Raw genomic sequence first — 23,351 nt, forward strand, 5'->3', positions numbered from 1 at the left:
TAGGGGGGAGAATATGTATGGCCTGGGAATTGGCGACCTAAATTGGGGTAAAAAAATGTTTTTTGATTTGATTTAATTGACCACTGAAGACATGTTGCTTAATGTCCAAATATGGAAGTATGGGTTTAAGCCAGTTTTCTGTAGGGAGATATTTAGCAGTGTTTTTATTAAATTATTTGTTATAGCTTGTTCTGCCTTTACTAAAAAAAACCTTGAATAACCTCTTTGTAGTTAATGTGTAAACCACTGAGCTTAGTGTTAGACCTGAGTAGCTAGTGTTCCTGCAGCTTAGTTGCAGACATGCATGCAGCTGTGACACCGGTCCCTGCTATTCTTCCCTCTCAACACCAGAGGTCCTCCTCACCACAGTACAAACACTTGCCATGATTGTACCTCTGCACTCACAACTGCATTGTACGTCCACTCATCCGCCCCTCCTTAAATACTTCTTCAGTTTGTGAAGTCTTGTTCTCTCACTGTGTACTAAGCGGTTTATTGTGTTGAGGACATTCAGTTGTTGGCTACATAAAATATCACTACTAGACTACTTCAGTATACCAGATATGGCACTGAATCATAATTCAGGATTGACATTATAATGATCCAGACCTTGAGGAAATTTTCTCTAGCTGGACCTTACTGAATTTTGAATGTTGTCAGTACCCCTGTGAGCTGTCTTTGGTTCTTGTTTGTTTGGCCATTGGGACATTTCTTTGTGAAACTTGCTAATGCACTTGAACAGTTGAAGGCTAACCTCATTAGTTGACTTTTCAGATGTTGAACAAGCATAAATACACAGTCTTATTGTTTACCTTTAGGCATTCTCAACAAAACACTGTACAACAGACTATGCAGCCATTAAGCACAGGACACTAGAAGACTAGACCCTGTACACTGTGGAGTAGGTGAGCATTACTGTATTTATGTATTACGTTTTCTTCTATATAATATTCGTGTGCACTGATATTTAGCAGCACTACTTGGCAGCCCTTGATTTGTCACAGTGAGGATACTGTGCTCGCTAAATAATAATTGATCAACCCTTGCCTGTTTAATCAACCTTGAGTTTAGAACTGTTGTGTACAACCTGCTAACCAAGCACATGAATTCTTCACAACTTTTTGAGCTTCAAAAGTAGTAGCAGTATTTAAATATAACTAAAATACCATGTAATATGGAGAATCGTGTGCAGAAAATGTTAGCAGAACAATAAATTTGGTTCTGGAAATTTTATTTACCACAGGATGTAATAGCAGTGATTTTTGAAAAACCATTAGCTTTTCTCCATGGGTCCAACCAGAATTAGGCCCAGAATTCCTTATTTTGGCCTGACTCAGACTTCAAAATGATGCATGACTTCAGAAGTTTGTTTGTACCATTTCTACTGAAACATTTGTCATCACATCTTGTGGATTAAAAAGGCACACATAAAAATAGCCCCAGAGAAATGTAATGTGTAGTTTTGTCACTGAAAGATCATGAGTAAATTGATATGAAGCATCACATTGTGGTAAATAATCTCAGAATTGGGGTGGCACAGTTTTCGCTGGAGTAAAGGTGCTCCAATACCTGTGGGATGTGGTGAGGTGGAGATCATCAAAGACCTTGACCTTGTGAATGCACTTCAGAAGAAACCATGAATGAGCAGTTGTCCCAATACTTTGTGGTTATCCAGGAGGTTGTCTTTGTATGTTCTCCACACACTCTAGAGCCCCCCAAAAATCGTTGTTTCCTTTTCCAAATATCTTTTAGTATTACTATAATTAGTATACTTCATATTACACTAATACTTATACTATTTATAGTATACTTAGTATAATTAGTATACTATATATTTAGTATACTTTTGATGTATTGTGTGGCCTTCTCCTTACTAGAGGTGCCCACTATAGTACAGTATAAATGTACTGTAGTGTCGTCAGATCTGTTGGAATCTGGGTTTGGAACATAGCTAAGAAAGAAGATCATTACAGAGTTTAGAAAAAAACAGAAATGTGTTATTCTAACCCAAACCATCTGTCTTTATTATTATTATTATTATTATTATTATATGCCAGTGATGCGTTGATATATTTTCTTGCTTACCATGTCACATTAATGTTACAGGCCAGTTAATGCTTGCCAACATTATTTTCCTCGCCAGAAACACATCTAAGGGTTCAGTGATCACTAAATATCAGGTCAAGCATTTTTGGCAGCGACTACAGCATGATATAAGAGAGGCTTCACTCTTACATCATGCCTTCCCTGTCCAAAAGAATTAGGTTCCTTTTGACGCCAAACACACGCCTTGACTTAGCGTTCACAGTGTGGTTTCTTAGTAGACTTAGTAGACTGCTTGGTGGTAGGATAGTAGGGGATATAACCTACACAAACGTATCACACATACAGGGGTGTTGTATGGGGGTTGGGGGTAAAAGAAATAAGAAAATAATTATTGGAGTTGTGTATATATATATGTGTGTGGGGGAAAGGTCCCGCCCCTGGCCAAAATGAAGATTCTGATTGGTTCTGCCTCTGTGCTGGATTCCCTGTTGTCCCGCCCCCCAGCTGAGGTGGCGACTTTCATTGGCTCTGCTGCTGGGCTTGACTGTCTGCCTTTGCTCCAAGAGGTCGGTGTGCGTTTCATTTAATAAGCGGCTGAACTCGAAATATATTTTATCGATCCGGTTCCGACTCGCAGACCGTGTGTCTCCACTAAAATGATTGATATAGTACTCAGAATATAGTCTGGCCCTGCTTTGTCATTTTACACACTAACTTTGTTGTTTTTTGTTTTACTCTTCCATTAGGACTTTTCTTGGACCCCAAACAACAGAGAAGTAAAACCACCTTTAGCATTACCACAACCAAGGATTAAGACCATGTTGTTAGATATTCATTTTCACGTTTACTTTTAGCCTTCAGTGTTTGTCCCAGATGATGGTTTTCAGTGAAGAGTTTTATAGGCAGTAGTGCCAGTATTGTTGGTGCCGGGATTATTGCGGTTACTTGTAACTTCGCCATGTAACCACTAGGTGGAAGCAACGGCTCACTTTGCTTTTTGCACAACCTACCTAATATTCCCTGATCATTCACAACAGCTGTATTGTATCCTTTAAAATCCAGGGTATCATATTTGATGTACGTGAGTACAAGACCTCTGTTTCAAACGGTCTCAACAGCAGTGTGATAATTAAATAATACATTATTTTAAATAATTATTAAATGATATATAAAAATAGCAAGAAGATCAAACCAATTATATGGTGTAATATATAATAAAATAATTATGTAATAATACATAATGCAATTAAATAAGTACTGCTTAATTACATTAATAAATAGTACATAAAATAAATAGTACCCTGTGCATGTTTTTTGCCTCTTGGTGGATTGTCTGTGCACTGCATGCAATGGAAAACTACCTATATATTTCTAATTTTGAAAGACAAAAGGGGTTAAACATATTGTTCTATATGGTTTCATTTGTGTAAAAAAAAATGCTCTGAAAAATAAATTCCTGACATATCAAATACAAAACAAAAGTAATCTAAAGTGTTATTTAATTAATTTTATAAATAACTGGCCAGAAGAGCGAGCTGAATCCTGCTGTATTTACCATGGAAAAGGTTTGAAGAAAGTAGGATTTTACACACCCAATATCGAGAGTACAAAAGTAGCGTACTTCTTGTTTAAGTCTCAGACTCATGATTACATCAGTTCATTAAGGCCTTCCCTCGTATGCTATTTCTTCTCTACAGAGCATTCAGAATGCTGCAGCTTGTGTTCAACATAACCTTCAGACATTCTCCTGTGTCTCCCATCTGTTGAGATCACCTCATTGGCTTCCTGTGGAGGCAACAACAATCCACAAGAAGAATCCACATACAAAGGTTTGGTTCTCATATTGCACGCCTCAAAGGGCTTGGCCTCGCTGCTTTAGTGTCCTTGCCCTTCAGTGGTGGAACAAGCATCCCCCTGAAGTCCACACCCGCACAGTCTCTCAGTTCCTTGTGGTCTGAAGCCACATCTATTCAGGCATTATCAGAGAAACTCACCTCTGCACTGCTTTGTACTTTATTTCTGAGCCATCTGGTCATTGTTCTCAACAGTGCTCTGCACTTCACCTCTGTGTATTTATTTTCTTCCCCTGTACCTTAGCTTAGAGGTTCTTGTAGCTTGCACATTTTGCATGGATTTCGAAGTAGCTCTGGATAAGAGTTTTCACTACTGTGCTCTATTCTGTTGCAATTAGTCTTTGTTATAGAAAACCCTCCCTTTGACTTACAGCAATATGTTTTAGCTTCCCAGTGATGTCCCACATCCCATACCATTCCTAAAGGTAAACATTTCTATGATTAATTATTTAGCAGTCTGTATTTTAATCGGCTTAAAAACAGGCATCATGGGTGTTTTTCACAGTTCTTCACTAGAGAACCTCTACTTAGTCCTCCTGGCAGAAATAATGAAATATGGCACTTGTTCACCAAAGTGTGATATCAAAATGTACCTCATAAAAAAAAAAAACATACATTCTAGGAATCCAGTGTGACCTTACTTGGAAAGAGTGATCCATGCTGTTGAGGTGTCTGGAGCTGTTATTAGACTACTCGCATGTGCTCGCAAGACTGCTTAGGAGAAGAGTATTTAGAGAGGAAACCTTGGTCTGTCATGTTCTAAACTGACCACTGGAGGGCCCTCAAAGAGCACCAGATCATCATGAGCCAAACACTGTTAACCCGCCTAGCAGACACAAGTCATTGTCCAAATTGTCAGGCCACTTTTCGCATGATGAAAGCATCTGCCCAGAAGTTCGGGGTTCGAATCCGAGCTAGGCCACAGCAACAGAAAAATGCCACCATGAATGCCACAGGAACCTGGTATGCAGAGAAAGTTGTGAATGACTAGACATGACGACCATATTGAACCTTTGTGTTGGACACAGATAAACTTTGGCCCTCGCATATAACCCATCCGTGCAGTGAACACACACATTACACACTAATAATCAAACACACACAGTGACTGTGAACACGTGTGTCCGGAGCGGTGGGCAGACATTGCTGCATTGGGTGAGAGGCTTTCCTCAAGGGTCCAACAGTGGCAGCTTGCCGACCCCAGGTATCAAACCCACAACCTTTGCTCAGTTACTCATTTTTTAGGAATAATTTTGATTGATTTGAACTTCTGTGTGTGTTTATTTATTAGATGTATAGATCTTTTACTTCTGTTTAAGTATATGCAAGGCAATTAATATATTGATATATGAATATATTCATTATTGTGTTGTCTTTGTTGGTTCAGCTCATGACCTGCTTTCCTTTTGTAAACATAACGCATTGGAGCTTTAAGGTTTTATTCCAGACCAAAAATCTTTTCTATGCTGACTGATGCTAGATATAAGAAGAAATACGGTTCTAGTGGTGTTTTTGGACTTCATGCCAATTTTGTACAATTTTAGCTAGATTCTTTTACCTCAGCTTGAGCTGTTATCTCATACATGCTTATGACTGGCAAGCCCATTGTTATGATCCCATACACACCTTGGCCAGGGCAGCTATTAGATATACAGGGCCTGAGTAGTGATACTATACAACTTGAATATGTCTTTGTTTAAAGAATGCTCCTCTGCCAGGTGATTAAACCAAAAAAAAGAGAGATTAGGGACCCAAATTGTTATTGTGGGACTCAACGGACAGGGCAATAGTATAGCAGCAAAATTTCTCTTAGAGCTTCCCTGGAAAACAGTACATACACAAATATTGAAAGACAATTATGTTTGTTTGCTGAAATTTCTGCATTGCAGAAACAGTTGGGTGAAATGCTGGACCGGTTCAGAAGTGCAGTGAAAAATCTAAGCAACTAGATTGAGATGGGGTAGCATATCAGGTATGGGGCAGTGTTTGGCACATGCATGTCATAGGCCTAAAATGATGATTATTAAAAGCATTATTTTATGAAATGTCCCACTTCTAATGAGTGTATCTCATTACATTACAAAATCTGATCCAATGACACTTAGTACCTCTTTTATAAGGTGATATGACCCATGTGCACCCAGTTATAGAGAATACACTCATAGCAAAAAGTCATAGTTTGTGCCAAAAAAGCTACATACAAGTTCTACATACCACATGCAAAAAGTGGACTTACTGCAAAAAGCATTTATATGTTTCAGTGGTACTTTTAAATTGTCATAAACACCCCTTGCGGTACCTTTTTAAAGGGTGACCCTCCGGAAACATACATTTTTGGAAATGTGTACAGAAATAACTATTTTGATAAATAATGCACATTTTGCAACAAAATGAATAATTTTGCACACTTTAGATTGAGAGTAAACAAAGCAGCTGTAGTTCCACTTGCCATGTTCTTCTTGTCTTCTGTACTCCTACTGTGTGCCAGCTTTAAAGCTCACAGTAAAAGCCCACTATTATCTTGCAGATAGCCTTAATTTGAGGGGCCATAAATATAAACCCATAAATATCCCAAAGCTAAATATGAAGACCTCTGTTGTTGAATTCCTGGTGGTTGGTTAAGCAATAGTAAAAGGTGCTGGTGATCTCTAGACAATAGGCCAAGTGCCTCTGTCCATATGGCTGCCCCGTAGGACTCTTTTGTGAGGTGATGGATATCCTCACATTAATGGCTGTCATCTTTGAAAGTTTATTTGCAGGCAGCCTTCCCCCACTCCTCAAAGCCCTGTTCCTCTCTGCCTTCACTGCCACGTTTTGCTCGTATCTGCTAAGTGTGCCTTTTTTGCTTTGTACATACCCCCCTCCCTCAGTGCCCCCATCCCCCCCACCTCACTCCACTCCGCTCCAGACTTTGTGTTTGTGAAAAGGAGCGTCTCAGATGTCCTGTGCAGGCGCAGCAGCTGCCAGTGTACCACGCCATTCTTTCAGACCTCCGACAAAAGAGGGCAGTTTTTTCTTCCTCTTTTTCCCTTTTGACAGGGGGGCTCAGTGCACTTTTGTGTGCTAACTCCGCCTCTGCCCCCCTCCCTGGCCCCCCATCCCTCCCCAAAAAGCCCTTTGCTGGAGCAAAAGAGGAGGCTGCAGCTTTTGTCCTCTCTGAACCTCCCCTTTGAGCATCTGATATGGCTCCTCTGCGAGCCTCGGGGCCTGGCGGCACAGCCTTAGCACAGCTGGCCACTACAGACTGAGTCAACCCCCCAAAACACACCATAGCCAGTCAAGGCTCCAGCGCTGGGATAGACAGCTGAGAAGGAGAGGCCACTGAGGACGGTTTGTTCCCCCAAGGCCGTAGCAATATCTGGGTGATAGAGCTGTATTTTGGCAACAGTTGGCAGCATGTGTCAGCACTGTGCACCCTTGATCTGCACACTTAATGTGACAGCGCCGATGCTTCCGTCTGAAATCTTATCTTTCCTCAGTCTGCGTGTGCTTAGAACCAGACAAAGGTGCATAAACACCCACAGTACACAAAGCGCATGCTCCACACCTGTTACCTGCAGCCTTTTCATTGTCTAATGGTGTTTATACAGCGAGACCTAAAGAACATCAGTTGGTCTGGCTTGATGGATGACTACGAGCAATTAGAAGTCCAAAGTAGACAGATAAGGATTCTAAAGTTCTGAACTGCAGTCTTAAAAATAAAGGTTCTTTTCATCAATTCCATCAAAGAAGCTCTTTTTGTTCCCTCATAACTTTTAATGAATGGTTCTTCAAAGAATCATTTCTGTAAACAATGTGCTCAAGTGTGAAGAACCTTTTGAAAGTTCAAAGAACCTACACGCGTGCAGTTTTTTCATCTAGAACTCTACATCCAAGCTAAGAGCCATTCAGGAACCTCTGTGCTTACGTCCGCCACTGCTGATTTATCCATCATTGTATGTTCCATACAGAGGCAGAACTTCAGTGGCTAATTTCATACAATGATCTGCTTTGGCCAATCAGTCTCTGTCAGGCCAATCTCTTCATGCAGATGGATGTTTGAGCAGGTGATGGAGAAGAGGAGAGGCCACACTGGTGCAGAGACGGCCAGCATTAGGCAGGAGGCCTGACCCTCTGACCGCATGCAAAGAGACAGCTGGCTCACATAATGAGTGATTACCATAGAGTGCAGACTGGAGCCCCTCACTCTGCAGCCCATAATCTGCTGCACTGCCAGGCTAGCATAGTGGGGAGGGGGAAGGCAACTGGCCAATTAAGAAGTTGTAGATATTAGCATGAAGAAAGCGGAGCTGCAGGAGCTGCAGACGGCAATGGTAATGGCTGTTACTGGAGAAATGAGTGCACCTAAAATATAAGTCTAAGCATAAGATCTTATTTTTACAAGACAAACAAAGGGGGTTATTTAACTCTCAGGCTGAAATGTGCTGAGATTTATTGCAATTGCAAAATATTAAGTGTTTTTGTTTGTAAAGTTAAAAAAACAATATGGAGTTTAAACCAAAGTTCCAGTCCCCCTTCAGCAAAACCCTACCCACCCTGTTTTTGGTCAGAAATGCTACATGTAAACACACACATGTTTACTCACACACAAACACTGTACAGAGCATCAAAGCGGCTGTTTGCTTCTGTTTGCATCACAATTAAAGCAGAGATAGCCGACCACTGACTATTTCGCTTTCTTTCTATCACAGCACGTCGAAGCTTGTTCCAGATAAGGTATCTGTTGAGACAACAGGAATACCGATAGCCGTGTCCGGGGCAACAAGGGGCTGCTCCTGTCCTAGTCACCCTTCACAACCATCTGCTGCTGCTCCAGGGGCAAATTCAGTTCACCAGTGTTTTACTCCAGCCGGGTGGATTGGGGATAGGGAGGGGTTGAAAAGCCACTCAGGAGGGAGCCATGTGGTAGGAAGAGCTCTTGTAGGAACAGCAGAGGGACGGTGGGGGCGATGGGGCGGGTGCACGGATAATGAAATATTGTGACAAGGCAGTTAAAGCCCCCCTCGTGCACTGAGACAGTTGAAAGGAGGACTGCACAGTACCCCCATGCCTCATCAAGGCAGCCTCCCTGAAGTCTGCATGCTCTTTAATTCAGTTCAGCTCTATTAGCATTTTGCTTTTGCATCAGAACAGCTAAATAACACAAACAATGACACAGCAAGTGCGAAGCAGCAGAATGAAAGTGCATGGTAGGACAGGGCAGACTTGAACCTGCCATAAATAGAAAGTACACTAAGCTAAGTCAGTAATTTAGATATACAGTATATGCCCAAGTGTTTGGGCATACACCCCTTCTAGTTAATGCATTCAGCTACTTTAAGTTGCACCTATTGCTATCTCATATGTGCAAATGCACACACACACAGTTTGTCTAGTCCTCATAGAGAAGTATTACCAATAGAATAGGACTCTCTGGAGCAGATAAATATTAACCTATTGGCACCATGTCTATTGCCAGGCATGGGCTGCGACATTGAACTGTGGGGCAGTGAAACTGTGTTCTCTGGAATGATGGTGCTCCATTTGATACGTTTGGGATGATCTGGGGAATTGGTCGCTCAATGCAATCAAATCCTCACAGAAATGCTCCTTAAGCTGGACTGTACAAATAGTTACAAATAGTTGTTGTTGTTTTTTTTCAGAAGAAATAATTAATGAGCAGGTCCCATAATGTAGAGATACAAGGTTTTTGAATTGCAATAGCACAATAGAATTAATGTCAGTTAATTGAATAATGAGCCTACTATTTCAACAAACTCACTGAGCTACTCTTAACTAATAAGCCAATTATGAAGATACGGTATGTGCAGAAAGGCTGAGATAGCATTGCTGTGGCTCATATCAATAAGTTACATCAGTCAGTGAGGTACGTGACAGCAGGCCTCATCTCCACTGTGTGCTGGCCCGCCTTCACCCCCTGAGCCACTAGCAAAAGGCACGCCCCCACACAGCACCCAGTCAGCCCTGTTGGAGGCCTTTGTGGAGGCTGCTCAGTGGGGGTAGTAGCAGGTCCCCCAAGGGAGTGTGGCTGAAAAGGAGCTGGCTTGTGCCAGGCACAGGGCCGTCCTCTTCTTCCTCTTCCTCTCCTTCCCCCCTCCAATCCCTCCCTTCCACCTAAACCACAGCTCATTATGCGCAGCAGCAGATGGAGCAGGTTTTTGTGGCCCAGTTGCCGGGTAGACTGAAGAGTCTAGGGTTTGGGGGCTTGGCCATGTTTGCAGTCTGCAAGCGCTCATGGTGTGGAAGAGGACAATGAGGGCCGCCTGCGAGCTGCTGCATTGTTCTGCAGGGGCTTATTTGATTGCTTCTTTACCCTTTTGCAAGTCTGGATCAGAGCTGGAGTGTCAGAGGTCATGCAGAGCGCTTGCAGAGTTCAGCTGTTCACTCTTACAACAAGGTGCAGGAGAGGTTTTAAAACATGTCATGCTGAGAGTGGAATAATATGTTTTCACTGAATTGGCAAAGTTAGGATTTTAGAGGTTTGGGCAGAAAAAGATGTGACGTAAAATAATTAGTTTACTGGAAAAAATCTAAGTAACACAGATTTGCTTCCTTAAATGTAATTAGTCAGGCAAGAAATGTTTGCGGTCTGACGTTTGCTTCTTTAGTTTTGCACTGAGCCTACATAGAGAGTTAGTCATGTAGCTCCAGCACAAAACCATGCAAGGATACCTCAGCCATCCAACATGTCTTAGTCAATCAACTGCGTTTAGGGGAACGGGAAAATGGTGTAACTGAGATTAGCCTGTTAACTATTCCTTTAATATAGGCCTAAGTGATGAAATATTAGCTTTTCTCCTGTTTCTTCAGATATGAAGTTATAAGTACAGTCCCAACACTATGTAACATTTAAAAATAAAAAGATATGCAATGAATACATGATTGTTTGTTTCTTATGTAATAAGAATATGTATCCTAATATTCATTTAGTTTTTTCATTGAACTTCATGCTGACACTTACACCAGACCTATTCTTTTACCCAGTAAATGAAACAATTCTGATTCTGAGATTAATTTTGCTTTAATATTTGAGTTATTTTAACTTTTACCAACATCAATGACCAATAAAAACACAACGACCACAGTTCTGTGAAGCCTGTGTTAACGTGTACCTGACTTGTAGGTTCTTTCTTGCCTGCAACATTATCAGACATTGGAGCTCACATGGGATTTGCTGTTCATCAGCCAGATGGCACTTTCTCAGCCAATCACAAGCTGTTGCTATCTGAGACTCCAGCAAAAGGCCTTCAGTCATAAGGGGCCAGTCAGAGAGCTTCATTATTCCACAGATCTTATTAAGAAGTGAAATCCGCATTAGTAATCCTCTTCACTGATATCGCTAACTCATTTTGACATTTCATTGATATCAATAGCATTTCATTGATATACCGTAGCATAAGGAGGAAGTGGTGAAGCGAACCACTGAGGAACCTCTGAGCTTGCGTCCTCCACTGCTGTTTTATCGGTCATTGTATGTTCCATGAGTATGTTCTAATTTTAGTGGCTAATAATCTGATTTGGCCAATCAGTCTGTCAGGTCTACTCATGCAGATGGATGTTTGAGCAATGATTTTGAAGCAGCATTCATTTTTTTAAGATAACCACATTCCTCTAGTTTGTGGTGATTAATAGTCAGAAATGTTCCTCTTCTAGTTATAGGGGCTTCGGTTTGCCTTCCTTAATCAGTCAATATCTGTGTTTTTTGGGTGATATACCCAAAGGGTTAGAAATAGTGTCTTGAACCAATTACCTGTTTTTTATGTATGAATAATGGCCACAATGCTGCATTTATAGTTTTGTGGTCTTTGATAACTGTACCACTGCAGAATGGAACATTAGACACAATCAGCACTGTTGCTCAGTCACTACAGTGTGCAACAGTCATTCCCCCTGTAATAGTAACACATTGACTGTTTCAGTGCAAGATATGATCCAGGCAACCAGGACTGAAATATGCCATAACCATGCCCTCTACAGTAGTAATGTGTGGACTGTTATCAAACTGTCCTCACTCATTACAATTGTATTTAAATATCCACCAATCAGCCATAACATTAACGCCACCTGCTTAATACCGAATTGGTCCCCCTTGTGTCGCCACAACAGATCTGACCATTCACGATATGGACTCCACAAGATCTCTGAAGGCATCCTGTGATTTCTGCCACCAAGATGTTAGCAGATCCTTTAGCATGTCCTGTAAGTTGTGGATCACATCAGTGAGCCTTAGGTGCCCAGGACCCTGTTGCCCGTTCAGCGGTTATCCTGGTGTTTTGGAGATGTTCTGAATCGGTCTTCTTGCTATCACAGTTTGGCCCTGGTCAGAGTGGCTCAGATTTCTATGCTTGCCCATTTCTCCTGCTTTTATAACACATCACCTTCAAGAACTGACTGTTCACGTACTGCCTAATACATCCCTCCTTGGCAGGTACCACTGTAGAGGAAGATCGTCTGTATTTTTTACATCACCTGTCGGTAGTACTAATGTTCTGGCTGATGGAGTGAAGTTCAGCTTAGGTTGAGCTACTTCAGCTACTTCAAGTTCCTTAACCTCACATTATAAAATACTGCCTCTTACTTAGTTCAAACATAAAGTTTAAGCTGAATTTAGAAGGATTAGCATTGCCCTTTACACTTGAACACCTTCAAAGAAACTGAAATTGTGGGCTTCAGCATTGAGACTACTGAACTTCTCTACTGTCAGTTGGGCTCTATCTGATCTGGAAGGCATAACTAAATAAATGAGCTCTGAAGACGTTTCCACAGGTGGAGCTTTTTCAAGTATGGTTTGTAAGATCCTGAGTCTGTGAGCCAACAATGAAATTGAATGTTCAGCATGGTGTTTCATCAGCCTATCTCAGACTGCCCTGCTTCTGAACAGCAATAGATACAAGACCGTGTCATTTTGTTAATTAACCTGCCACAACAACTCCCTGCTCATATGGGTCTGTCCTAGCCTGCTTTTACCTAATATTACATAAACTGTGACATCCAGACGACGCAGGTGATTATAAGGATGGGGTGATGGAGGCCAAGGTTACCCTCCATAAAGCAAAAACTGAGTTCTCTAACTTGTTTTTGCAGGCATCTGAAGATCTCAGCTTTAGTTACTAAATCCTCATTGAAATGAAATAGATGAAGTGTAAAAGTGCAGGATGTTGATCTTTAAGGTGAGTGAACTGACTCACTATATGTCTGTGTGAGGAACTGAGAATGCAGCCTTCTAGCTGTTCTTGCCTGAGTAGGCCACACAGAACTCTTCCTGAACTAACCAAATTCAAACTGACCAAAATAACACAGATTAAGCAGGTTGTGCTTTTCAGTCACATTTATTCACATTAAATGTCACACAATTCACAGTACAGAACAGGCATCGCTCCAAACCAGTGTAAAATTAGTCCCTATTTGTACAGTAAAAATGACTCTCTTCAAATATCTAACATTTTTCTTCTAAAATATCTAAAATACTTTCCTTTGTTTGACATCTTCTGAAATCATACATGTGAATTCCCTTTTTCTTTTACATTTCACGTTTTTTTATATATATATTTTTGTTTTTGATCACATTTTTTTCTGTTAACATTACACATTTGTTATTTATTCTTAAATTTCATCCCCTCCCCTTTTAAGTAATATCTTTATGTAAAATATTTCCACCTTTTTTTTCCTTTTCTTTTAACTTAAAATATTTTTTTATATTTAAAAAATAAATAAGTTTTGTTTTAATTTTTTTTCCTTTGATATTTTAAATGTCCAAATTGAAACATGACTTTTCTTTTTTCTCAAATGTTATCAGTTATTTTGCCATTTATTTGTTATATTTTTATATTATTTTTTTCTAGTGTTTTTATATAAAATATTCCCACAATAAATTATTTTTCTTTTTTTCTTGACTTCTCAAATATTTCCATTTTCTGACGTCTTTTTTTGTTTGTTTGTTTGTTTTTTCTTCTCAAGTATTTCCAAAGTGAAACTTTTAGAGGTTTTTTTTTTATTTGACAAAAATTTCCAAAGTGAAACCTTCAGATTTTTTTCTTCTCAAATATTTTCAAATTAGATTTTCAAATTATCATTTTTTTTTTTCTTTTCTGACATCACAAATATTTCCAGAATGAAACCTTTGTAGATGTTTTTCTCCTCTCATACGCAGTACAACCTAAAGTGAACCCTTTAGAGAATAAGACCCTTCTGGAGAGTGGAAAGCCCATAGCCCACAGTGAGTCGCCTTCAGTGGCTTCACTGGGGAAAGTGGGCGTGGTGGAGTGCAGTCCGGCTCAAAGCCCCGCCTGTTCGGCTCGAAGCTCCGCCTCCTCTGCGCCTCCAACGCAGCGCCCCGTTCTCCGCCCAACTCGCTTCCCCTTCCTCTCCAAACCTCATCCGCACAAAGAATGAGGGCCGTCGGCTCGCTCTCGGCCCGGGCTACCCCTCACTCACACAAACGAGGAGGGGGCTCGGCTCGACGTGCGCGAGGGCACGAGGAGCGACACGAGCGCCGCCCGGGCCTGTCCACGCGCGTGCGCGCGCGCGCTATGAGCCTCCACAGGAGCTTCATCAGAAATAATCCTCGATCCTCAGAATGAGGAGAGTATTTCCTTCAAGACTTGCAGCAGCAGCAGCAGCAGCAGCAGAGGGGCTCAGCGCGCGGGCAGGGTCACCTCAGGAACCCACTCGTGACAGCTGCGGCTCTCTGCGCAGAACACGTGCAGCTTTTCTAGAGCAGGGTCTTCCCACGAGCCCTCGGTGGGGTTCTGTTGGTGGAGGAAAGAAAGAAACACATGAGCGACTTGCAGACAGAGCAGTGTGTGACACACACACACACACACACACACACACACACACACAGGATACGAGCAGATCTGACGGTCACGCGCTTTAAATGTGAATGTAAATGAACCGCTTTGCGTACCGTGATGAGCACGCAGTGCGCGTCTTCCAGCTGCCCAGCTTTGTCTCCCAGCAGCTCGGCGAGTCGCTGGGCGTCGCTGACTCTCACGATGCTGATGTCGTTGTCAAAGCAGAAGGCCTGGATAAGGGTGAAGTGGATCTGCAGGGCGATGTCGCACTCGAACTCCTCGTCCATGGCCAGCACGCAGAAAGACACGCTGTCTGGATCGCTGCAGAGCAAAGAGAGAGAAAACGTTAATAAGCAGATAAGCGTAAAGCACTGATGGCATGCCTAACACTTGCAGATGCTGAGGTTAGTCCATATTCGGCTGTAGAGCATCTCAGTGTAAGAACACTGACCTAAGAAGTGACCAGGCTCATGCAGAATAATGACCCCTGGCTAATTGACACTGGACATAGACATTCGGGATCCCATCAGCATGGGCACCCCTGAGCTAGGCCCCAAGTATGACTACCTCTTTGCACTGCCAGTAGATACTGGTATAAATGTATACAGTAAGTTTATATACTTTACATATATGTCTAATGTGTACGTTTATATAGTCATTATCATCTAATAAGGTCTAAGATGGTCCCACAGCTATGAGCCCTTCTCCTTGACTAGCAGTACAGATCTATAAAAAACACCTTCATTTTCCACAACTCTGACTCAACACTAGCTCGAGCCCCTACTCCCGACCCCTGCTCCCCGGCACTGCTGGGAATCAACTGAGCTTCACTGGACGAGCTTGCTACCACTTCCAGCCTGTAATCAGAGCAGCTGCGGATAGTCTACAGTGGTTAGCAATCAGTCTACTTACTCGTTCATGATTTTGGCGCACTCGTACACTCCGGCTGTGAGGCGACCCTCGTCCTGTGCGCACATCATAGCCTCCAGCAGGCACGCGCCTTCGGACACCATCTTCGGCTTTACAGCAGCACTGTCCGCTAACGTTTCAGTAAAGGGGGTTGATTAGGTCTCGGTAAGATGTGTGTGTGAGAGAGAGTGTGTGAAGAGTCCGGCACGCGACCAGTACTTATAGGAGGGACGTGGCACGCGCTGGTCCAGCGAGGCACCTGATTGGCTGACCGGTGAGCAATAGGCGCGTGCCTTTAGATAATCAGGAGATCTAAAAGTTTCTTTATGAAAGGGTCAGAGTTCAGGCACGAGCAACTTTTACGCTTTTATCCGGCTTCGTTTCTGACATGCAGAGCTTTTCAGAAAAGCCTGTAAACGAAGTCCAGTGCAAGGAACAGAGATTTGGACTTTTGGTCGGATTGATGAACACAATTAATAAACACGAGTTTATTTGATTCAAGTGTGTGAGCGTTTCCAAGTGATTTCCTTATAATTAACAATATATATTAATCAATACTTATATAAATATATGGATAATGTTAATATTGTCTATCATACACACACACACACACACACACACATATATATATATCCATATATCAGATCGCATTAGAGCAGATGGAAGTAAACATGAATACAGAAAAAAAAAAAAAGTTACAAGATTTTCTCAAGTAAGTAGTTGAACTATCTAGTGAAGAACACTGTGGCTCCAGGTTTCTCCGGGACGCCTTCAGCCAACGCGTGGATGTATGTGCTCGATTCCATCACCAGCTGACCTGATTAACAGAGCAGGTGTTAGATGAGAAGAAGAATACTAGACTCTAATGGAAAGCTTTGGGGATGATTTAATAAACACAGTGATGGAATCAATGACTGTTCGTCTGAGTGTTATTTCTATTTATTTTAATATGAGTGTTTTACTAAGCAAAGTGTTTTCCTGTCCAGATAAGGAGCTTTTTATATACCAAGAGTATCAATATTCATTCAGTATTTCAATGCAACCAGATACGCCACATTTTCAGCTTAAGGCAAACAGACGTAAACAGCTTATATATATATGTTCTTATAGTATTCTTATAGACTTATATGACTTACAACTTTATAAAGTTACAACATAAACCTATACAACTTATCATTTCATATATATTACATATATATTGTTACCACTACTAGTTACTATGTAAAACTGACTTATACGACTATAAATTACATAGATTACATAAACTGCATAAACGTTTCTTCACACAGAGAAAAACGTTGCTTTGAATTTACATAATTCAAGTGTTTGTACTAAACTCAGAAGTCTAAGGATGACAGTTTAAGCTGTTGAGTTATAACAATTTTGTAATTTATTTATTTGTCGAGTTAAAACTGCTGGAAAACGATATGTCACTTTTTTTACTTTGAAAGTTATTGATACGAATTGTAATAATTTGTAAATGAATAAATACTAAACCTTTGCAAGCGCTTGGACCTGTTTTCCAGAACTAACGACTCTAAACTCAAGAACAAAGCACCCGGGTGATTTTATTAATTGTCTATACAAAAACATTTGAATATTGCTTATTTGAATATCAGTTTGAGTGACACTCATGCACACCCTTAAACATGTCGGTCAGATACAGCGAAGCAGAGCTCGTGCCTCATCCCAGTTCTGCTTTAATTCTGGTTGACAATACCACACACGCGCTGCTCGTTTGCTCGCGCCGAGGTGGATGGGCTTTACTCGGGGCGCGTGCCATCTGGGGATGCCTCTCTGTCACTAAGGCAACGGAGGGGGTGGGTGGGGGTGAAGGGTCAATAAAGCAGAAGCTCTCTGATCGTTATCAGTTCCTGAGGAACACTCTGCAGCCTGCGCTCTTATTCACAGCCTCACGACTGAGGGATCTGAGTCTGAGACAAAGGACGCACGAGGAACTCACCTCAGCTGCTTTTTAGGGTTAGAAATAGAATATTTCGCTGTAGAAACAAGACACAGAACAAAATGACCCGAGTGCATTGACTCTTTCATGCATTACCTATTAACACAGCCAGGGGATAAGATGTGAGAACAGCATAAAAATTCACTTGTTAAAAGTTGCAGAATTGTCCTCATATGTGGAGTTTGGTAAGAGTTTGGTAAACATGCTGAATTAATCGAAACTCAAAGTGAAAAGACAACCACAGTTTATATTTTGAACAACAGCTGTAAATCTAAGTTGACCCAATTTATATCTACTATATACATGTACTATATACACTTATGACCTAATATATGAATTATATAATATATATAATTACACACACACACACACACACACACACACACATATATATATATATATATATATATATATATATATATACACATATATACACACACACACATATATATATATATATATATATATATATATATATATATATATATATATATAAGGAATCACAAATTATAAATATTAGTCTATTATATATGCTTATATAGATTATATATGATTATATAAAGTTATATAAAGTTAAGTTTTATGACTCATGAGAGCATATATAATACATGAAGTTGCAATACAAACTGACATGACTTATAACATACTAAATGTAAACTTACTATTTAATATATGACTTCAGATCTTTTATAACACTATATACACTATACAGACTAACTTATACGACTTACTAACTTGAGCTATAGAAGATGAAACCTATAGAAGATAAACCTCTACTATGCTGTATAACACTTCTATAATAACCCATAATATTCTCCTATCACATGCCTTAATTACGTCTAACAGTGGTTTGTATTACTTGTGTAGTTTCCAGCAGTAAACTGTAGGAACTGTCTGAATGTGTATAATGTGAATCCTGTAGAAACTCCTGTGTATTGCTACAGATCTATCACACAGTGCTGGAGCGTTCACTGCTGGAGGATTCAGTAGACTGAGTCAGATGAAAGTTTCTGCTGGCTGTTCTTCGTCTCAGTGGCAGCTGGCAGCACGCGGCTCATGTAGCTCTGGGGATAATGACTCACAGCAGCACTGAATGGGACAGGAGCTTACTGTGTGTGTGTTAAGGCGCGCGCGGGGGGGGGGGGGGGGGGGGGTTGGGTTGACTGCACGCGTCGGAGTAGCTCTGCTTGACACCTGTCACTGCGCCCTGCAGATGTGCTGCGACTTGCACGCGCCTCAGCAGCTGCACCGTGCAGCTCGCCAGTGTGCATTAAGTTTGGGTGCTGCTCGGTTGCATGAAAGCACAGTTTAAAGCTCGACTACAGAACGTATTCAACCACAGGCTGCCGCAAAATGCAGCAGACTTTTTGCAGACTTAACTACACTGTGTGTGTGAAATGTTTCCTGCACGAGGAGGACTTCTTATTGTAACGAGACAGACTACAGTGTACTTTAATCTATAGCTGGATATTTTTTTGGATTGTTTCAGGGTGGTGAATAAACAATACTGGTCGGTGCTGCAGGGTTATGGAAGGGTCTTGAATGGGGCTGAATGGGGCCGAGTGGGGGGAGGCCCCTCCATCTGCTCCTGCATGCTAACAATAGGCCTGAATCTGCCAGTCTGTTGTTCGCTCGAGCCACCCCACATTACTATCTGAACTCTGTGTACAGTTTGCATTTAGCTAGTTTGCCTTATCTGCAGTGATGCATTTACGCATACGTTCGTGCAAACATGCAAGACATTCAGCACTCTTACAGACTAGTTTCATTATTTAGTTAAGGTTTGCATGCCTGTATCTGTTTTCCTTGCTCTACTTTAGTTATATTCACACGTTTGTGCTATGAAAGACAGTCTATACTTTTTTCTTTTTAATAAAGCACACATACTGTTAAAAGACACTTGCCACACATGTGCTCTCAATGTCATAAATGTCAATAAAGCGACCAACCCAAATTTTGCATATGTGAGTTTATTCAATGCATTTGCAAAACTGCCCCCCAAAAAACTGCCCAAAACCTGCTGCCTGCCAGCGAATCACGTGACTCGTGGCCGGCGCGAGGCGGATTGTCCAGCGGGGCGTCACGGCACGCGCGACTCATTTGCATTTCTATACAACTCTAATAATAAAAGTTTCTCCACTCACAATAGGGCCGTTTCAGCCCATCCACAGATGGCCACACTCCACCTGCCCCTCTGCCTGGTAGGGGTGGGGTGTGTGGGGGGTGTGTCTATGGCCGTGTGCTCGCTCCCTTTCACCATCACAATACACCACTACACACACACACACACACACACACACACACACTTTCTCTCTTTCTATTTTTAGCCAAGTTAAATGTTTACTGCTAAACTTGTTTTTTAATATTTCGGCCAGAAAACCGTAATACGTGGAATCGCTGAGCACTGTAAACATGTAGGCTCGTATAATTCTAATATTAATTATTAGAAAGAATTATTAAATGTTCAAAATTAGGAATGTATTTGCTAGCGAGTGTTGCTAACTTTCACAGACGTCCAACAGAAGCACTGCTCATGGTTCACATTGCCACGTTTAGGCGTGTTGCACAGCTCAGTTCATACAAACTAAATAATTCTATTAAACATTAAAACTATTTCACCCCCCTAAAAAAAACCATGATCTCCATCAATCTGCCACGAGCCACACTGTGACAATAGCTATTAGCATACCAATACACCCTTGGGCTCAACCAATAGGGACGCCCACCCGCCTGCCTACTGCACAGCTCAGCCAATCAGGAACCGCGCCTTTCACCAGCTGCCACGAGCCAGCAGCGTATAAAAGCTGCACGCTGGCTCCTGATTCAGCACCACATCCTTTCGGGACTATTTGCAAACCTGCAACTTCTTTCTCGTCTACTTTCGTGGATAAACAATACCGGAATCACCATGACTTTTGAGGAGATCCCCGTGCAGAACTGCAGCGAGAAGGCTCGCCGCACCGGAGAGGCGCTGCAAGAAGCCCTGGAGTCTGCCCAGGCTAACGAGTGCCTCACCATCGGCGTGTACGAGTCTGCTAAAGTCATGAATGTGTAAGTAGAGTTAGCTGTCGTTGTTCTGCATTGAAATGAACCGTGTTTTAGCTCGCTGTTACTTGGATGTACCGAGATTCTGACGTTTTCTCTCTCTTTGCTCTGCAGCGATCCAGACAGCGTGTCTTTCTGCGTGCTGGCCATGGACGAGGAGTTCGAGTGCGACATCGCCCTGCAGATCCACTTCACCCTTATCCAGGCCTTCTGCTTTGACAACGACATCAGCATCGTGAGAGTCAGCGACGCCCAGCGACTCGCCGAGCTGCTGGGAGACAAAGCTGGGCAGCTGGAAGACGCGCACTGCGTGCTCATCACGGTACGCAAAGCGGTTCATTTACATTCATTTAAAGCGCGTGACCGTCAGATCTGCTCATATCCTGTGTGTGTGTGTGTGTCACACACTGCTCTGTCTGCAAGTCGCTCATGTGTTTCTTTCTTTCCTCCACCAACAGAACCCCACCGAGGGCTCGTGGGAAGACCCTGCTCTAGAAAAGCTGCACGTGTTCTGCGCAGAGAGCCGCAGCTGTCACGAGTGGGTTCCTGAGGTGACCCTGCCCGCGCGCTGAGCCCCTCTGCTGCTGCTGCTGCTGCTGCAAGTCTTGAAGGAAATACTCTCCTCATTCTGAGGATCGAGGATTATTTCTGATGAAGCTCCTGTGGAGGCTCATAGCGCGCGCGCGCACGCGCGTGGACAGGCCCGGGCGGCGCTCGTGTCGCTCCTCGTGCCCTCGCGCACGTCGAGCCGAGCCCCCTCCTCGTTTGTGTGAGTGAGGGGTAGCCCGGGCCGAGAGCGAGCCGACGGCCCTCATTCTTTGTGCGGATGAGGTTTGGAGAGGAAGGGGAAGCGAGTTGGGCGGAGAACGGGGCGCTGCGTTGGAGGCGCAGAGGAGGCGGAGCTTCGAGCCGAACAGGCGGGGCTTTGAGCCGGACTGCACTCCACCACGCCCACTTTCCCCAGTGAAGCCACTGAAGGCGACTCACTGTGGGCTATGGGCTTTCCACTCTCCAGAAGGGTCTTATTCTCTAAAGGGTTCACTTTAGGTTGTACTGCGTATGAGAGGAGAAAAACATCTACAAAGGTTTCATTCTGGAAATATTTGTGATGTCAGAAAAGGAAAAAAATAAGAAGGGGGATCCAAAAGTTTCACTTTGGAAATATTTGAGGGGAAAAAAAAAAAAAAAAAAACTTCTGAAGGTTTCACTTTGGAAATACTTGTCAAATGGAAAAAAAAATCTCAAGGTTTCACTTTGGAAATATGAGATGTCAAATGTCTAAATTTAACTTGTCAGAAAACTTGTTTTTAATTGTCAACAAAAATAAACATTTAAAATGAAATCTTGAGTCATGTGCTTATTTTCCTCTGAAAGGTTGTTCTGCTGCTGCTCTTGGCAAATTGTGTTGCCCAAGTTTTCATTCATTGAGTGAATTTGTATGGTGGGCTGTGAACAGTGCCAGCTGCCTGCTGCAGTGGCCCCTGATCTGCATGTGCAGAGCCCAAACACAATGGCAGCACGCTGTCCCGTCAAACTGGGGGTCTGAACAAGAGGCCCATTGTTGGAGAGGCAGATGTCTGAGCTGCCACGCACCTCCATCTGCCATGTTGAGCAGATGGGAGGTGAAGAAAGAAGAGGCCATGGGGGCAGGGAAGGAGGGGGCTACCATTAGGCCTCACTATCACAAAAAACTGCCTGTGGCTTTTACTAAGCCTGCTGCAACGCTCATCCCTGATGGATGGAGGCCAATGAAAGAAATTATGCATACGCAATAGTGAAGTGAGCGATAGTTTTGGTGAAAAGAGAAACATCTGCTCTTTTTTTTTTTTTTAAGCCAGATTTGATGCACCTTTTGTTTAAATCAGTGTAAAAACATTTAGGTGGTCTGCTGAGATTATTCTTGGAGGGGCAGCAAGAGCTCAGAGATTCTTTTTGAGTATAGCTTTTAAAAACAGCCCAGCAAATGAAATATAGCTGCTATATATTTTCATATGTAGGAAAAACATAACTTTCCAACCTTCTAATTCTGCATGAATGTAGACCTAAACACAGCAATGTTTTGCATTCTGAAAGACCATACAAATAACAAAGCAAATGCAGTAATGTGCATTTATTAACAAAAATAAAAAAACACATTTAGATAACTATCTGAATCTATACCAGGTCAACAAGGAATGTTTCCTGGTGCAGGTGTGACAGTCAAATCCAATAAAATAAATATAGAAAAGATAAGCTATATACAAACATGGAAAGTATGCATAAAGTATGCAAGTAAAAGGACCTGGGAGATGTGTTACGCGTCTTGTTTTCTCCATTATACAGTATATTCAAATTCACAAAGCAAACAATGCATTTAGTTTAGAAAAATAATAACAGACATTAAAATATACACTATTAAGTTGCACCGATTGTTGACACAGATGTGCAAATGTACACACACTGCTTGTCTAGTTCCTGTATAGACGTACTGCCAATCAAATCTGACTGAAGCATATACATATGAACTTATTGGCACCATGTCTTGCGCCAGGCGATGCCAATGCAAGCATTGAGCTGTGGAGCAGTGGAACTGTGGGATAAGGTGGAGTGGTGATCATCCAACATCCTGACCTCTCTCTCGTTGCTGAATGTAATCAAATCCTCACAGCACAGCTCCAAAATCTTGGAAAAGCCTTTCCTGGACAGGCTTTTTAATGCCTTTTTTACATTTCTGAAGAAACAATGAATGAACAGGTATCCCAA

General features: G+C 42.1%; 2 protein-coding genes across 2 annotated transcripts; one reads left to right on the top strand and one right to left on the bottom strand.

The window, feature by feature from the left end:
• Positions 1-14,533: 14,533 nt before the first annotated feature.
• Positions 14,534-15,672, bottom strand: LOC140539241 (growth arrest and DNA damage-inducible protein GADD45 gamma). The gene is made up of 3 exons (XM_072661900.1): positions 15,605-15,672; positions 14,806-15,013; positions 14,534-14,647 (listed from the first exon to the last, which is right to left on the bottom strand). The coding sequence occupies exons 1-3, from the start codon at positions 15,670-15,672 to the stop codon at positions 14,534-14,536; spliced, it is 390 nt and encodes a 129-aa protein (XP_072518001.1).
• Positions 15,673-20,353: 4,681 nt separating this feature from the next.
• LOC140538977 (growth arrest and DNA damage-inducible protein GADD45 gamma-like) lies at positions 20,354-21,921 on the top strand. The gene is made up of 3 exons (XM_072661557.1): positions 20,354-20,615; positions 20,724-20,931; positions 21,068-21,921. Exons 1-3 carry the CDS (start codon positions 20,473-20,475, stop codon positions 21,179-21,181), a joined length of 465 nt encoding a protein of 154 aa, XP_072517658.1. The 5' UTR covers positions 20,354-20,472; the 3' UTR covers positions 21,182-21,921.
• The last annotated feature ends 1,430 nt before the right edge of the window (positions 21,922-23,351 follow it).

Source organism: Salminus brasiliensis, chromosome 18 (genome assembly GCF_030463535.1).
Source record: "Salminus brasiliensis chromosome 18, fSalBra1.hap2, whole genome shotgun sequence".
NCBI lineage: Eukaryota > Metazoa > Chordata > Actinopteri > Characiformes > Bryconidae > Salminus > Salminus brasiliensis.